The following is a 19,063-nucleotide window of genomic DNA, read 5'->3' as shown; positions in this document are numbered from 1 at the left end:
TTACCATTCAATTTGTGACACTGTGTAGAATTACAGTCGAAGATCTCGTAAGTGATCACCTCGGAAATTTGAAAAGTGGTCGTAACTAGAGCTGGTCGCTTACGAGAGTGGTCGCAAGGAGAGCCTCGACTGTACTCATTTTTTCAACGATTGTCTTCCAGAATTGGACAAAGTTCGCTGGTAATTAGCAAGGGGTTTAGGCCAATCAGAAACGGAGAAATATTTTGAACTATTTCCTTTAACTTATCAAAGTAAGTGTCGCGACTACATTGATAGTCTTTCCATGCATCTCCTGCAATATAACTATTTACCAGTGTGAAATATAACATGTTATAGTCACGTGTGAAGAGATTTTTTTTTTCGCGAAAGCTCACCTTGTATTTTATTGGTGTTTATATATTATAATAGCGTAGGATACATCTTTGTTTAATGTTAGTAGATGCGACTCAAGCTTAACGCAAGTTAGATACATTTTACATCGCACACTTTCCAATCTGGGGGCCCATTTCTTGACAGTTTCAATAGGGGTTCGTCACGCGTTTTTGCCCGGGCAGAAACGCGTGTCGAGCCCCTAAGAACCTCTGCGTGGGTGGAAGGCTATACCTCTTCAGGCCCAGTTAGCTATATCAGGTCTGCAATACTCACACTGATGCTTCAGAGTTTGAAGGTAACGCAATAAAACCTCTACGCTAACAAAACAAATGCGCGCTAGAGTGAGCACTTTCATTCGTAACATGGGCCTGAAAAAAACTTGAAAAGAGTTTTCAGAAACGAACCACCAGACGGGGTGAGTTAGCCTGGATAGCAGGCGTCGAAAAGGGGTAGGGGATAGGGAGGGAGAGAAAAAGGGAGGAGGATTGGGTTAGGGTTCGCGCTTTTCTCCCTCACCCCTCCCCTTTTTGCGCCTGCCACACAGGCTAGGATGAGTCTTCTTCACTTATCACTAAAGTGTTACAAAATCCTTCCGTATTCCTTACCCAATGGTTGAAACAGCTTTAGATTACTTCTAAGTAAGGTTACTGCTAAATAAGAACAACTATTTAACTACGTTTTTATCACCCAGAAATCGCTTGATTAAAAACTACTCCCCTAGTTCCTTTAAGTTCATAGACAACTATATCTTTCCCTTTTACAAGCATTACTATGCTAATCTTTACATCAACTTGCTAACTAAAATACATTAAAACTAGTGCTTCTTTCTAAATATTTCATTTCTGATTTCTGAGCTGGAGTGATCTTACTTGACCCGTGAAATAGGTAGTAGAATACTACGCACTATTATGCACCAATTCCATTGTCTTCTTTTGTTACCTCTTGCCATTTTTCACTATTTGTTAGTATTTGTTTTACGGTTCAAGTAAAATCACTCCAAATTAAATAACTAAATTACTATAACGGCAAAATAAAGCTTAAACTAGAAACGTTTGTTTAAATACTATTAAGACGGAATCCACCGGGAAAATGAATAATTTTACTTCTCAAAGGACATAAACCTTGTACCAGAATGATATAAAGAATATTGCATTCTTTTTTACAGTTTTTAAGGCCTTAAGATGTAATTAGTCATCTGTAATAACACCAAAGAAAATTCCTCACGGGAGTCCGAGAAAATGAATGTCAAATTTCATAAGAATCGTAAAAACACACGGAAAATTCTGAAAATTTTATGCGCAAGATAAAATTTTCTGAAATTTGACATTCGTTTTCTCACGCTCCCATAAGAAATTTTCTTTGGTGTTATTACAGATGACTAATTACATTTTTAGCCATTGAAAAGGGTAAAACACAATTCGATATTGTTTAAATTATTCTGGTAAAAGGTTTTTGTCCACTGAAAATTGAAATTACTCAATTTCCTGATGGATTCTGTCTTAATCATTAAAATGTCAAGGGCAATCACAACAACCACTGACAACAACTGTGCGCCAGAAGCACAATAAAACAATGGCAGGCGTTATTGACTGCAATTTAAATTGCCTTTTTAAAGCTACTGTAACTGCTGAAGGGCTTGTATATATGGAGGTGGGGAACCCCAGGTAGGTGAGGTAACCCGCCTGTCCATATAATCTCTCATTTTCATTTGATCACATTTACATGATAGGTGGGGTGACCATATGAGAGATTATATGGACAGGCAGGTTTACCCACCGAAGCGGGTTATATCACCTACCTGGGGTCTCCCACCTCCATGTAAACAGGCCCTAAGTATGTGAAAATCATTATTCCACCAAATGTATATTTATCACTTGTGTAAAATCGGTTAAATGAGCAACTTGGGTTTCAGGACCCAGTTGCATGTTGTTTATAAATAGGTTATAATGAGAGCATTTCCAAACACAATCGTCCATGCACATTCACAAACACCATTGATGTGAGGACTTTTGCACTAAGAGAATACAGTGACAATTCTTTCATTGCGTGGCAGAGGCAGTATGATATTCAGTGTTCAAACTGAATCAAAATGAATGGAAAATGTTCATGTAACGACATCCACATTACTCAAAACACTTTCTCAATACTACGTATAAGTTAAATTACAATAATATTTATAATAATTTGTGACATTAATATTTTTAAATTAAAAATAAATATGAACTAACACGGGAATATAATGATAAAAATAAAAGGTAACTAGCAAGTTCTATGGCCAGCTGGTTAGAGTGAGAAGTCATTTATTTTCTTCATTCTTGCTTTTGGATGGTAAGGGTAGTGGGTAGAATTATGCCATTGGCACTCTTGATGAAAAGTCAAATTCTCATTTTGTTGCATAAAAAAATCCAATGGAATTTAAAGGAAGAGTTTCTCATTTTATCATTAAGTTACTTAGGGTTTTCTTTAAGTAGACTAAAATGTTAATCATTATATGATATACTAGATAGCTTCTTGTGTTGACATGAAAAGCTATCCAGCATGGTATGAACAGCAATGGCCTGGGAACATTGTGGTGGAGCAGTTGGCTGAGAGGATTTGGTACACTAAATTCCAATCCTCTCTCCCGAATATTTTCTTCCACCTCTGGGGGTTCCAATCCCTGCTCCCACTCATTCACTTTCCCTATCCGTATGGTTCGAATACCTGTTCACAGTGCACTAAAATGTGGCACAAAACTTATCCGATATATCACGCTACACATTCGAAATTGGCGTGCGGCAGTGTGGCACGGCACAGCTTTGCTCTATTACGGAAATCGGGAATAGAAGCCCTATCTGGTAGGGTTTTTGTGCTACTGCAAGAGCTATCCAGTATACTGTGAACATGGTCTCAATTCAATATCCTTGTAGCACGCCACAGATTACATACTTTGAGTAAACCTTCATAAGCATCATGTCAGGTCAGCTTATGAGTACCGTAAATCCTCTATTAAGCCCCACCCCCTCTCAAATAAGCCCCCTCCCTCTCTATTAAGCCCCCCTCCCCACCCCTAATTACTCTTAACTAAAAAATGATAGACTGCATTAACCAATCACGACTGTAAAACTTTGTGTGGACTGGTCCGCGATGGTTTATTTACCATCTGGAAGTTCGGATTTGATTCTGATCCTTGGCTGCATAACCTTAAATGCTTGCACTTGAGCTTTTCCACTTTGTATTCTAGTTCTTTATGGAGAACTGATACCTGCGTTTTTTCTAAGTTAAATAAGCCCCCCATCTCTATTAAGCCTCCTCTCAAATGGGCTTGAAATAAATAACCCCCTTGGTGGCTAATAGAAGATTTACGGTATATGCATAATGTTGTATTATTTAGTCTTCAATTTTTGCCTTTCTGTTTTTTCCCTACATAACTGAAGGGGCTACATGTATGTCAAGGTAAAATTATGTATTTTGGGTGATTCTGTGTATCTCACCAGGGTTCCAATCAATTTAATTATTTGTAATGACTAGTTTAATTTGCATGCCAAAAAAACTACAGTAAGGGACTTGCCAGAAATTAGCAGGGGGAACGGGGGTGGGGGGAGGGGGGGAATTCTAAATTTGGGTTCGGAAATGAGGTGACCCATCCCTGCAATGGTCGTGAAATTTGCTAACCCTCCCCTTGACCTTGGCCTAAAATATCATGACCCTCCCCCTCTTGTATAAATGACAAAATCTAGTTCTTACAATACACTAGGGTAGGCCAGTATTATGAAAGCTCAAAATATATTTCTAATCTGTTCATTGTAATGCCATATAAATACAATTCAGATGATGGCATTAAGAGTCCGACTCTGATTCTGACAGCTGATCACTCGACTCTCCTATTTATCCCAGGTTTTTTTTACAAAAAAACTTCTTTTTTCTTGTGTGGGTGAACCTTCACATGATCACGGACACATATTTGCATGACCCTCCCCCTTTTAACAGCCCATTTTTCATTACCCCTCCCTTTAATGCAGTATCAAAAAGTTGTGACCCTCCCTCTGTTTGCATCCCCCTCCCCCCTGCTAATTTCTGACAAATCCCTAACATGTACCTAATTGTCCGACTTTGCCCCACTGAAAAAGCAGAGCATACCTGTATCCAAGAGCCATAACAGGACCTGTCCCCTTGTGGCTCTTGCTGTATCTAAATAGAAAGAAGTTAAAGTTAAGTTGGCTGTCATATCTTAAAGATTACATGTATGTCTAACAAGATAGCCTCCTAGTCTTCAGAGATGGAATGGGCCTTGTCATCTTCAGAGCGGTCAGGTAACGACATATTGAACAGCTTCTGCGCGTTGTAGGTGAAACTTACTGCAAATATTAAAAAAAGCGAGAAACAAGTGATTAAAATTTGCAATTTCAACCAACAAGTAAGAAATGGACATTGATAATATATTATACTTTTTGTAGTAACTACAACCCTGGTCAAAACTCTTGGGACACTAATGCAATAGCTCATCAAAATGACACATTTTCCCTCCCCTGTCACCTTGGTGCAGTGTTGACGTTATGCATTCAAGTCTTGCTCCAACACAATCAACATTGCTTGGGGTAGAGGGGAACGGTATAAATAGACTCTTATAACATAAAACAACATTCCCAAACTTTTTTAACAGGTAGAATACAAGTTAATTTAGCAAAGTGCACCTTCAGGGCCTAATTTCCTCAAGTGTCCCAAGATGTTTTGACAAGGGTTGTCGGCATTTGCAAAGTAAGATTGCTTACCACAAAAGTCATCACAGGCATGTTTTGTCTTGTCCCACCAACAAAAAATTATCCATACAGGGATACCAGCAGCTATGAAGATGAGGGCCATTGTGGACTCCACAGGCTCACCAGCAAAAGGAGTGATCAGGAGATACAGAGATGCTAGCACCATAATTATGGGCACAATCAGCCAAACCTGCAGCAGAATAACAATGACATTAGAGAGGCACAACACTCTTTGCCGTTTTCAAAGAGCCCTTGTGTAGGAGACAAATGCAAGCACAGCCCCACAGCTACATGTAAGAAGAATGGCTTCCTTAAATCTTTAAATTCTTAAATCTTTTAAGCCAAAGTAAAAAAAAAAAAAATCACAAATCATTCCTTTTGATAAAAATTCTGAGAAATTCATGGTACTTTTCAAAAGCAATGCAGAAGTATTTTTTTGAATTATGAAAGCATAAGAAAACAAATTATTTGGGATGAAATTTCTGCATGGTCAAACAGGTGTAGATCACTCTTGAAATCACCAACAATGACTGTTAGGCTAAGTAAATAATGTTATTATTCCAATTAACATGAAAAAAAAAAAAAGATCTATTTACCCTGTATGGTCTGTTTGCATTAGGTTCTCTCCATCTCAGGTACAGCAGTGCTGCAAAGACTGCACAGTATGAGAGCCATGCCGCAAAACTGAAGTAGTTCACAAGTGTGCTGAATTTACTGGAGTCTGGAATCAACATGATCATGGCAATGACATGCTGTAATATAACAAGAAATCGAGTTACAATAGAAAACAGAGTGTGTGGTTATGTACTGTTTAAGAACCGAGCAGGAGTGTATTATCAGGTTTAAAAACTTGAGATGAAGCCGAGAGTTTTTACATCTGATAATCTACATGACTGTGAGTATTTTGAACAGCTTCAAAATCTCTGATATATATAGCTCAACTCATCCTTGCACTAATATTTAGATTTGGGGTTATTTTGGTCTAAAACATATTGGACATAAAGTTAAGCCATGTCTTTATCAGATATAAATACACTTAAACATTAACTTCTTTTGTTTTTTTCATTATGAATTTTAAACGAGTTTTTGAAGAAGATTGAATGCAAAGCACTTAAATTAAACGGGGTTAGAAAAGAACCAGTAGGCTGTACCCCTGGTAACTCAGTTATCAAAAGTTTCCTGCTCCCTTTCAAAAACGTTCCACTTTGGTATAAAAAACCCCAAGTTCCTTACCAGGAAGATGATTGAAGGCATAGGAGTGTTGCGAGTATTGTGAACCATGGCTAGGACTTTTGGCATGTGGCCATTATGAGCTGCTACGTAAACCAACCTGTCAAAAAAATTGCCAAGACTGTGAGGCACAAGCTTGGCAAGCGCTGACTTGCCAACTTTAGAAGAAATAAGTAAAAGATTGCTGTTACTGCGAAACTTGTATTAAGTGTAGCCAACAATAAGGGTACACCCTTTGAAAAGCAGACGTGAACATCAGATGTCCAACCTTTCTGTAAAACAAGCCTGTACTAACCCTCAATCAGTATGAGTGACTGTATCAAGGGACCATCCTGGTTATAAATAAAAGTGGAGGAGACGGAAGGAGTATCAAAACTACCTAGGGGGTGGGGATGGGTTGTTAGGAGGCAGACTAATAGGAAGACTGTGACCTGATATCCCTGTTGCACTTCAGTGCAGGTTACAAATGGCTGTCTAATGACCAATCTGGTGGCTTTTTCTTGCCTCCCTGCATCCACTGCTATAAACCCGACACACACCCTCTTGGTACAGAAAGCAAGATGGCTGTTCATTACAGAGAGGGCTTGATCTCGACAATATTCTGGAAAACATAGGAGACTTAAAACAGTCTGAAAAAGGTCTCTGTACTACTATTGAGATTACTTATTCAGGATTATTCATTCACTCTGAACAAGCATTTTATAATTCATTGATCTATCCTTTTTTTCCAGTTAGAGATGGATGGATTGCATAAGATGTACAGTTCTAACTTTTGAGTTAAGCCCAGTTCAGAAGCCGTACTTCACATGAGCCGAATGGAATTCAGTGAATTAAGTACATGTGAGGTGTGGCGTCTGGATGTGCTCAAAATGGCTAATTGAACTTGGATCAGCTGAGCCAATCTTTATGCCTGGTTCAACCGAGAATAGATTCAGCTGACCCTAAATTCAAATCCGATTCAGCTAAGGTGAAGCAAAGTGTCTGAACCTTGCCTCAGAGGACCAAGTTCTTCTGTGTGAACATTCTAAGAAAATTTTTTTGAAGTGCACTTTAGTATATTGGTATTAGGATTTCTTGATTTGAGTGTAAGGATTAACGTACCTTGCACCACTAAAGGCCAGTCCATTTACACAGCCAAAAGTGGAACATGCGACAAAGATGGGGATCAACCAACTGACTGGACCAAGCTTCATTTCGCCAACCGCCTGGAAATCAAATTAATGTCTTGTTCAGTCACAATTAACTTGTACATAGTAAGGACATAAGCTTTTTAAAATGGTCTGTGCCAGACAATAATTTTAGCAATTTCTAGAAGCAACTACAAGTACGTATAAAAATTAATGTACTAGTATTGCTTGGGTTATGTTAAGTGGGTAAGATAACCCCCAAGAATGCCTTAAGGGCATTTTTTAGCAAATACAGGCAACAACAACAACTCAAACATTAAAGGGCCTTGTTCACGATAATGCGCATGTGTGAGTTCTGACAGTAGCTGATTGTTTTTCAACCAATGGGAAGCCAGTTAGATGCATGCAAGTAAATTTACAAAATTCAAATTAATTGTTCGCGGCGCGAGAGTATTTCCGGGGATTTGGTTTGATTTTATTTATCCCTATAATTCAAGTTTATTCTTTGCTACTCCTCAGATATATGTTGCAGCCGATAAGAATAAGATTTACAGCCGTGTCCTGCTTGAAACAAACATTTACCAATGTGTATTTTTACGAGGTCGTACCCACGCTAACAAAGCAGTCACCAATAGGCAAACAAAATTTGTAAACAAACATCTTATTACTGTTCTCTCAGTTCGCCTTATATAAATCCAGAAATACCTACAAATAGCACCTGACCGGTGACAAAAACGCACAACGTATGAGTATAAAGCTTATCCTTAATTGAGCATAAATTTCAAATGCTTATCAGCAAATGAACAAATTCATTCGCGTTCCATCGGGTCAGTGTTCCGCAAAACAAATGTTATCGAGTGGCACACATAAAGAAACTAGATTATAAACAGAATATTCAGGCAATAATTTATTTTAAAAAAATCAATTCGTAAACATATACGATCGTAAAGCAAAGATACAAGGAACATTTCAAGTGTACCAGATCGGTGAAGATCGCGCGGCCTGTTGCAGTATAACTACAGGTCGGAGTCAAAAATCAAATCAAAGTTGAACGAACTCATGCCTTTAAGCACTTTCCAAGTGTCGTGAAACTTACTTTTTCAAAAATTTCAGCTAGAAAACAGGCTCCCGAAAATTCTAGGTGACCTTTTTACCGTAAAAATCCGTTTAAAATGGGCAATTATACCATCTTTGGAAGGTTTGAAAATCCTAGGAGAGGCATGCAAGCAAGAAATTTAACAACAAATGTTCCGAAAATTTTAGATCTCAAATTGTCTTCCGAAAAAGATATTTTCCAAAAATTGTCGTTGGGTGCCCCGACTTGCTGCTCTGAAAACAAGGCTGGACATACTGGTATCAGGGCTATAGAAGGGTTATAAATAAATAAACTAAGTTAGCTTACCATGGCAACAGCTCCTGAGTTCAAAATACCGTCTCCTCCAATCACAGCAATATAAGCGATATTGGTTAGAAGGTAAACAATGGTAACAAGAGGAATTCCAATCAACAGTGCCCGGGGAAGATCCCTATACAATGTGAAAACACACAAACATTACTGTCAATTCCTAAACTTTGTTTAGAAACTTAGTGGGTAGGTGAGACCCAGGTTTAAAAAAGCAGCTTGCTTCCAGTGATGTCCAGCTGGCAATTTTACGACACAGAACGGTGATTTTATTTGTTTAACAAACCTTTTGCTGGATTTTTTTTTAAAACTAATCCTGGAAACTGCCAAATTAAACAACTACCGGGGTAGTCTGTAAAATAACACATTGACCCTAGCTCATGAATCAAGATCATTCATGAAGAGAAAAGTAAAACAGACAAGATTAACATGCTACAAACAACACAGAGTATAGAGAAACATTCAAAACAAAAGTCTAACAAGTTTCCAGCAGCTGCTGAGCGGCAAGTGAAAAAAGTTTGGCTTGGTATCAACCACCCTTGTAAATAGCCCAATGCTTTATAAATGTCTCCTACCATGCAGTTGGGATTCTTAACCTTGATATGTTTATTTCAATAATTATTTGTATCTGTCCTTATCTGAAGGCCACAATCTAAATTGGCAACATTTAACATTGTATAATAACGTACAGAGAAAATGTTTATAAGACATGACTACGATTGTTTGTTAATGAAATGATGTGCAGTCAGCAGCATTAAAAAAAAGACAAGAATTTTAAGTGTACAAGCTGACCTATAGATCAACATAACAAAGACAAATTTAACAAGATACGTGCTATCTTGCAATCTAAAAAAAACCTTTCCTCATAGCTGGAAGAAAATGGCCTGATCCAAAATAGCTTACAAAAATCACCCTGCCCTACGGATTATATTTTGAATCCTGACATCCATTAATATCTTTTTTTTAAAATTATCATTGTAATAAATTACATGTTTATCACTTTGTATCATCAAATTTTTAACCCTTACCTTTCTGGATTTTTCATCTCTTCAGTTACAAAATTTAAGCTATTCCTGGAAAGGAAGGTTGAAAAAAGTCAGTTTATCTGGTATTTAACTTTACTGTCAAACTAATTAAGAAGGCCATGATGACCTGTACATTGATTGGTAGTGACGACTTGTAACAAAACATCAGGATACATTAAAAGCAGACCCCAAAACTACAACCCAATCACCAAGCTCCAAATTAACTTGTTAGTTCATTGGATACAGCATGAACATGAGATTTATATAGATTTAGAGATTTTGCAGGTTCTCCAACAATTTTCATAGAGCACATACAGCCTTTAATTAGTACTATAACCATTCTAAATGAACACAATTCAAATAGGGGGTCTGAAGTAGTGGAATAAATACCACACCACTTTTTTTTAAATAATGTATAAGGCAGCCTAAGGCAACGTACCATCCATCATAGGCCCAAAGTCCAGAGTAAAATGCCAAACCAATATTTGCCAAGTCTGATGTGGTACCTTTAAATGCTCCGCTAAAATTCTGAACATTACCTGAAAGGTATAGAAGATGTCTTAATATATCAACAAAAATGTCTTAATTTTCTATTCTGATGTACATGTAAGTATGAATTTAGAGATGCTTATTTGTTGGTGCTACCTCTCACTGAAACACATTAATTTTTGTTGCTTGTAGTGGTTTCAACGTCAATTATTTTTATTTACATGCATCTTTTCATTTTGTCTGTCATTACTGTGAAACTCAAAAACTGAGAACACCAGAAATGTTTCTGGAATGTTATCGTGTCAAAAGGGAAGAGCCAATCAGGCAAAAGAAAACTAAGCTGTGAGCAACAACAGTAATAATAATTATTAGTTATGTGTTTTTGGTGGCTTGCTTCCATGTCCTGTTTTTTTTTTTTGTGACTGGCCACAACACAAAAACATTCCAAAAATATTTCAGGCGTTTAAGGTTTGTCTAATAATAATAATAGTAATAATAATAATAATAATAATAATAATAATAATAATAATAATAATAATAATAATAATAATATTATTATTATTATTATTCAGGTGTCAAACTTGCACTTGTTTGTGCTTACCTGATCCAACTTCAATAAGACCTATCACAATCAGGATTACAAGTGCAATCAGTTTTCCAAAAGTAAAGGTGTCCTGGATGCGTGTTGCCCATTTCACACTCCCACAATTTATAAACATGGTCAGTGCTGAAAAAAAGAGTAAGTTCATGAAATTGGTAGTTCATTTCTTTTTGCTTTAACATACAGTGGTCACCCTCTATTACGCACCAAGTAATCAAAGTCCCAAAATAATAGTTGCAACAATAGAGGTTTAAATTACAATTCTTTTCTACAATTATAGAGTGTGATGTCACATGATGTCATGCTCTCCATATTGGTGTCCCAAACAATGAAGTGGCTGCTATGCTGGTGTTCCAGCCTAATCCTGTGGTCATTAAGCCTGTAAGTGAAGAGGTGCTATAAAGTAGCCACCTCTTTTAAGCTGCCACAGCCACCTTTTAGCCATCCCTGATGAGGTTTCTGCTACTGTTGTTACCTCTATTACTGGTAAGTTACCGTTTCACCCACCCAACCTACACTCTCACTTGCTAACTCTCCGACATTTTTCAAAACCAAAATGGAAGCCAAACACTTAACAATCTCGTCTGACTTTCAATCTATTTCTTTTAAGGGTGGATAGTGAAAAATATCTCACAACGGTGGCAAATAATGGGTAAAAGAGGGGGCATTAGGAGGTACCCAATACAGCAAAGAAAAATTGACAAATACCGAAATACCGTGTCAAAAATCATTGAAATACCGATACTGCATGTACAATCGGTCATGCATACTTAAAGTTGTATCCATCTCGCGTGTTTTTTTATCTCAAGCATGTGTGCATCAGCAATCAACTCAATTGTACAACAATCGAGAAGCCCTGTCACTGGATCCCCTACCATTCATTGTAGATAAACAATCAAACATTGAGTAATCATTTGCCATCAAGTTTAAAGTCTTTAAAATATATACTTTTATTAACCTGTATAGCTTACTATGTTATGTGTTGAAAATGGCATTGACCTGTGGGGTTAGACAGGAGAGTGCAAATAGATGGTACTGCAATACCGTGATCTTCTTTTAGCGAATACCGTTAGCCAAAAGGATGAAAAAAACCATACTGCTGGACTAGATGATAGTGCAATACTGCACATTAAAATCAAAATTATCACAATACTGCTTGAAAAAAGCTCAATACTGCAATACTGTAAACCTCCATGTACCCCTCATGAAAGTTTGTTCGTACAGCTGGATTGTAATACACAATTTGCCCTAAAAATTTCACCGTGGCTATATGGCCAGTAACCAGTGAAGGTTTTCAAAACACCAAATGACCGGCAGTCTTATATTCTCCATAAATTTCACAAAATTGAAAAATCCCAGCTAATCTAAATTATCATATGTCAATTAAGAAAAGTGAACTTTTTTCAGCTTGACCGCCGGTCAAAGTTTTCAAAACACTAAATGACCGGCAGTCCTATGTTCCCCGTAAATTTCACAAAATCGAAAAATCCTAGCTAATATAAACTGTCACATGTCAATAAAGAAAAGTCAGTCTAGCGTTTGGTTTACGCTGGGCTCAGAAAACGAAACCATGTTTTGTGACACTTAGAACTTTTTTCAGCTTGACTGCCGGTCAAGGTGTTGAAAACACTAAATGACCGGCAGTCCCATATTCTCAGTACATTTCGCTTGACTGTTTCGCTTGATAGTTTGGTTTAGCTAGATTATTTCTATCTATGAAATTTATGGAGAATATAGGACTATCGGTCATTTAGTGTTTTCAACATCTTGACCGGCAGTCAAGCTGAAAAAAGTTCTAAGTGTCACAAAACATGGTTTTCTCTTCTGAGCCCAGCGTGAGCCAACGAAACGTTATTCTTGAGATCTATAAAGCATTTCAGGATCGCTTGACTTTTCTTAATTGACATATGATAGTTTGGTTTTGCTGGATTTGTTCGATTTGTGAAATTTACTGAAAAGACAGGACTGCCGGTCATTTAGTGTTTTGAAAACCTTGACCGGTTACCGGCCATATAGCCACAGCGTAAAAATTTTTCAAGTGCTTTGTGGGAATTTTTTTCTGTTTACATCGCCTTTAAGCATGCACATACTCACACTACCAAAAAAATGCAAAAAACAAACTAACTGCAGCCAAAAATTAAAAAATCTTCCCCATTATTGGGCATCCTCAACTTTCGTGCCGTGAATAATCGCCCACACAAAGGGTGGATTCATTTCGCAACTAAAGTGAACAGCCGCTGCACTTTCCCATTGAAATTTTCTGTTATTGTTAATTCACTACTCAACAATAAATTAAAAGGCAAATTCCAAGACTGTATTAGTTAAATCCACCCAGAGTTCTAGAACTACCTCCCGGGAAGATAACGACCATGTCGGTATATTTTCTTGAAAACTATCTGAACAAGTCCCGTGACCTCTGGTATGCAAATTGCACTTAGCACACGTTTTTCTGCTTTCTGATGCAATACCGGACAAAAACAAAGTCGTCGCGAAATGGACATAGACACGCGGTAGCTAAGTGAAAATTTGTAAAATAAAACGAAACGATTTTATTGCATTGCGTGAGCACATGTATACTAACCTAGCCTCCAGGCAGAAATGTCAACTTTGTCTCGTGACTTTTCAACGCGAACCACAACCTGAAGGGATTGGGTTTGTAAACAGACCATGCGGTTCGCCCGATTTAGTGAAAAACTATTAGCCGAAGCATACGATTTCACCAAGGGAAAGATAAAATTATTAAAACTTACCGAGGCAAGCCGCTGCCAAAATCTTTCTAACTGGAATCGGGCTGATTTCGCAGTCTGGGAAGAAAGGCTGACTCACATAGCGTGCAAAAGTAAGAGCAACGGCGCTGAGTGAAGCCGGGCGAAGGATCAAAGCCAGAGTCCAGCTGTAAAGGAAAGCTGGAAGAGGACCGAAGGCTTTCTTGAGGTACGAATATTCAGCGCCGGACTTCGGGATCATCGTACCCATTTCACAATAGCATAGGGATCCTAGAAGCGCGAGGAAACCACAACCAGCCCAAATGACCAAACTCATTCCTACTGAACCGGTACGCTTGAGGACGCCAGTCGGAGAGATGAAAATACCGGAGCCGATAATGACTCCGACGACGAGTGCGATGCCATTTATAAGAGAAACTTCTTTCTTCAGACCAACTCTGTTGTCTTCAATGGCTACTTGCGGGGCATCGCCATTTTTTTCTTCGGCGGTCAATGGCTGTACAGCAGCGGCTTCTTCTTCCTTCGAGGCCATTTTAAGCTAATTAATGGTTTCTGCCAAAAATTTGCCGTCGGAATGCCTCTTCTGTGGATAAAATTAAATCGTTATTTAGGACGGTCAAAGAGTTTGTTCTCTAACTTGCCGTTTCCACGTGTCGTGTGTGACACGCAAACAAAAGACTGAAACAAAGCTAAGCAGCACTGAAAGAACCCTCTTTCGGCTTTTAGCATTTGAGAATAAGCGGCGAGATACATATTTCCCATTTTAACTAAAATATCAATTATCACACTTACTTTTCTAGGAAATATGAGAACTCGCGCGCTTTCCTCCCAAGATTCGTCAAAAGCCTTCGACAGAAACACTGCGAGTGGAAGGCTCTTTGTAGCGCGGGAAAACCTGTAGGTTTAAATATTCATCTATGAGGGATGATATCTTGAATGTGATTGGTTGAAACGATGCCCTTTGAGCCACATGATAAAATGTAAACAAAGCACGCATGAAGTACACGTGAACTACCTGCCTGGGTACGAGATGATGAAAACATATAGTTTTCAGGATCGGAAGTGGGATTGTAAAGGAAGTCGAGAAAAAATTTTTCATAAAAACATTATCAACAAATTCTTTACCAGTCATTCTAGACGACAATCCGTCGAAAAGATTTTCGCAAATTTATTTTCCACTAATTTTTGCCACAGACATTTCGTCATACCACTAAAGCAACTTTACTAGCTGGAAAAAATCCAACTGGGGATTTCGTGCTGGTGATGAGACTTACGCCGACTAGACGATTGTTTTGATACACTACATAGAGGGTTATCATTTGTCAAAGGAAGGAGTGGATTTATTCCAAGAAACTAATAACAAACAGTACTTTTTTTCAGGAGACAATGTTATTTTGTACGTTATTTTTCAGCTGTTTATCCGCCTCGGATCCGCCTTTAGTACAATGTCGCCTGCCAAAATATTTGCCAAAAACCAGTGTTTTCGGTTTCCTATTTAGAGGAAACAAAAAAGACGTACAAAGTATTTAAAATGATACTGTGTTATGCAAAATAGAAAGTAAAAAGGAATGAAAAAAGGGAAAATTATATGTCAAAGTCAGCTATTCCTTTTTTTAGTAAGAGGTTACTTCTTGTGCGGCTTTCACGCTGATTGAGAACAGTGTTCCGTAAAATTGAAATATAAAGATCTATTTTAAGTGCCAGAGTTAGAAATGTCAAAGCAAGATTATCCGATTAAAACAAGATAAGCTGATTTTCAATGAGTCCCAAATATTCGCTTAGTTTTTGGTTCTCCGCGCAGTTTTCGAATTTCAAGTGGGTTCTTATCGTCAACTCAGAACTGAGCCTTGTCTTTAATCTAACCCATGGCCCAGAGAGATAGCAAAAAATTCAATGAATTACAATCATCTGCATTTGATCACGAAAGGGCCATGATATGCTTTAATCTCGATGGGGCGTAGGTACGATGAAAAGAAAAAGCTTAAGATCCAGTACAACATCTTGTCAATCTTTGTAAAGTAATGACTAGTTATTTTTACCTGTTTAACAAGGTGTGGGGCTCAGTCAGGTCAACCTTACCGCACCTTTACCCACCCATGTTTGACAGGGGTAGGCTCTTAGCACCTGCACTTTTAACAGCTTGTTTGTTAGGGTATGCTCATACGATTTTTATAATTTTTTTGTGAGCATAAACACGATCAATAAATTTTTGTTGTCACTCAACAGTCAGGGGCGTTAGCTATCTATGCGTCAATACACACGCGCGTACCTTAAAAAATATAGAAGAAACATAAAAAGCAAAAGCAAAATAAACATGTCATAAGGACTGATGAAGGGGAATAAGGGATGGCTGTGAAACGAAGAAATTGCCTAACAACGATTAAAGAGATGAGGGAGAAAGGTTGATCAACCGTGCGTACTTCTGGAAAAGTTCTCGGCCGCGCCCCTGAAGGGAATTACTTTTGAAGATATATGTTGAGACATACGAAACGTTAGGTCAAAGGTTTATTCCTTTCAAGAAATGTGTTTTAGTTCCTTATGTTGCTTGTTATTTCTTTTCAATCTAAAATGGCCAAAGAACAAGAGTATCTGAGAGCTGCATGATTTTTTTTGAAGGCTATTTTTCGGTATGGGACTGTTCATGATGTAGTTCTGACCTTCCGGCCACAAGCCACGATTAACCATGATGGAATATTTTTAAAACACTATTAGACTCTCTTGCCGGGAAAGATGCACACGACGGTAGAGTAAACATGACTTTGAATGGAAGGAATTTCAATGGAGTGCTTTTCTCAGTAAGTGCACTCCCATAAAAACTGAAAGGATGTTTGAAACTGTATCTCCATAACCATTTGAGAGTGATTTGTACACTACGAGCAGTCTTATCTTTTTTTCTTAGTCCACACAAATGACCACAACGAGTGACTGAGGGCGTGAGACGGGAGAGGCCCTCGTTTCTGAAGAAGCAGCGTCGCGCGCGCGTGCACACTCCTCAATATATCTGAAGACTAAGAGAGACTGCTCGCAGTCTGAGTGATATGAGTAAAAATCAAGTTTTAAGCAAAAATAAATGTATCATTATTCAAAACATTAGTAAAAAAGGGAAGAAACATTGTGTCACCCACGAATCTTAGCCTGCGAGCAAGCTCTCCACAGTTATTGAACCATTCCATTACGAGCGCTGCGAGTGGAATACTGATAACGTCATATATGCAGTTTGTACGCGTTTGCGGCTGTAAGATGCAAGTGCAAGATGAAAAAAACAGCAACATTGAGAAACGCCTTAGTTTATTCAAATACCGTGAATCAGCCGAACTTTAACGCCACACTTCACATGAGCCGAACTCAATTAATTTAGTGCGGCGTTCTACTAGTGCCCGCGCTTAAGAAAAAAAGAGAAGCTGTTTGAAGCTACAATAGTATCTCGCATTCTAAACTGACTACTAATACTTTGTTCTTGTTTCATGCTGTGCAAGGTGTATCTCACACTGGCACACAGTGTGGGTCATCAGACTATCTTGCCATATATTGCAGCAGCCTTTGTCCTTTAAAATATTTAATATCTTCTTTTACAAAGTTCATGCAAAGTATCTAGCTCTTACCGTATCGCTTACATGGTACGCATACGTGTTTTCTAACTTTGACTAGGAAGAGTCACTCGAAGATTTTTTTTCCAGTTGAGCGAGTGAAAAAAAAATGACATGAAAAAATAAAAAAAAAAATCAAAATTAAAGGCCATAGTGTGAGAGGTGATCGCGTTTCAGCGTCGAAGTCAAAAGTAAAAGTAGAGTTCATTTACCCGCCTTCACTCTCTTACATATTTAATTAAAAAGCTAAAACAATAATTTCAAAAGCTTTCAGCCGTGACTCGCCATTACCTGAGCACCTTTGTCAATTTGATTAAAACGCCCATTTTTACCAGTAGTCATGGCTTTCAGGGGAGAGGTTCATTGGGGAAAAAAGCCTTGCTTGAGGTGCCAAAGGTTTACAGCTTTATTTCCATTGCGTGTCAAGATGCCAAAATTAAGAATCTACGGAGGTCAATACGAGTTGGTTGTCAATTTAATTTTGACTGTATCATTGGTCAATCTATTATTCATCGACTCCAAAATGGGTCACGTTCTTCCGCATGCAATGGTCATTATCATAAAAAGCACGAGAAGAAAAGCCGGACTTTGCCCTTCAGTGTATTTCTAACAGTAAAAATACGAAATACGCTCGCCCATCTTTCTATTTGCCCGTGCATAATTTAGCTGAGATCGTCTCTCTTAAAACTCTAAAAAGTACTAGGGAAGAATATAATACATAAGTATCCACGAACAATGTACTATCGTACAATTTAAATTGGCGAAATACGGCAGGGAATTTTTTTTGCTTGCTTTGTTTTGACCTTTAAATTATTCATTAAGTAGTTTTTCTTTGCTGATTCAAAATATTATGCTTTTTCCTGCCTGCTTCTATTTTTTTTTTTGAATTGAAAGGGCCTCCTTTTTTACTGCAAAAATCCTATCTCGGCCATCTCCAATAAATGTTGATTGAGTCAGTGAATTAAGCTCTGCCAATCCAGGGTATATGTTATTAGTATGAAAAACATACCTAGAACAGAGAGGTAAAATTTTTTGCTTTTCTTTTTATAGCCTAGATCTGCGGATGGCAATCGTTGTCATCGTTGATCTAGGGAAGCTTTGATTCAGTTCTAGACTGATCGTTGTGATCTAACAAAATTTGCGGCTCTCGAAATAAAATAGGAGGATACGGATTCTTTGGTCGTCAGAGACTACATTTGCACTTGAAACCTTAAAGCAGCTTTGGTGAGGAGGGGAAAAAAAAGAAAGACGAGCACCGGATTGAAAACAATGATCGTGTAACAGAGGTAGTACTCAGGGCGAAGTGTTAAAATATCCATGTAAACATGACTTTCTTACCTTTAAACTATGCCTGAACTGAAATAAACTGTCCAGTTATTGCCGCCGAAGTGGAAAAAAATCTGACGCCCTAGGTTGTCAACCTTTGAAATCCGGTGAACTGCCCGTGTCCTCAAGTGAGCCAGCAATCCGTTGTTTGAGAGAGAATCTCAAATAACTAATGATTTTATTTCCGCGCTCTCTCCCCAGTCTCCCCAGGTCTTGCCCGGTAGTTAAACTTGCGAAATAGGGCGATAAAGCCCCGTACAAACGGACGCAACGTTGGCCAACAACTCCCAACATTGTTGGATGTAACACGTAGCATGTGCGTTGATGCGTGTTGTTGGGAGTTGTTAGGCTGCGTGCAAACGGACGCAACATTGTTGACCAACAACTCCCAACATTGTTGAATGTTACATGTTACGTCCGTTTGCACATCCTGTTGCAT

The 19,063-nt window shown here is 38.2% G+C and overlaps 1 protein-coding gene across 2 annotated transcripts; it reads right to left on the bottom strand.

Moving 5' to 3' along the window:
* Positions 1-4,469: 4,469 nt before the first annotated feature.
* LOC140928279 (b(0,+)-type amino acid transporter 1-like) lies at positions 4,470-18,768 on the bottom strand. 2 transcript variants are annotated; one of them, XM_073378018.1, is made up of 11 exons: positions 18,637-18,768; positions 13,736-14,294; positions 10,986-11,111; positions 10,335-10,434; positions 9,899-9,943; positions 8,871-8,994; positions 7,443-7,546; positions 6,345-6,441; positions 5,708-5,863; positions 5,124-5,301; positions 4,470-4,709 (listed from the first exon to the last, which is right to left on the bottom strand). In XM_073378018.1, the coding sequence occupies exons 2-11, from the start codon at positions 14,241-14,243 to the stop codon at positions 4,618-4,620; spliced, it is 1,530 nt and encodes a 509-aa protein (XP_073234119.1). In that variant the 5' UTR covers positions 14,244-14,294; positions 18,637-18,768; the 3' UTR covers positions 4,470-4,617. The 2 variants fall into 2 exon arrangements, with proteins under 2 accessions (XP_073234119.1, XP_073234118.1); XM_073378017.1 differs by lacking the exon at positions 18,637-18,768 and adding an exon at positions 14,504-14,600.
* Positions 18,769-19,063: the final 295 nt, after the last annotated feature.

This window comes from Porites lutea, chromosome 2, assembly GCF_958299795.1.
Source record: "Porites lutea chromosome 2, jaPorLute2.1, whole genome shotgun sequence".
Taxonomy (NCBI): domain Eukaryota; kingdom Metazoa; phylum Cnidaria; class Anthozoa; order Scleractinia; family Poritidae; genus Porites; species Porites lutea.
Note: the sequence above shows the minus strand (reverse complement) of the source record. Positions and strands in the feature narration are given on the sequence as shown.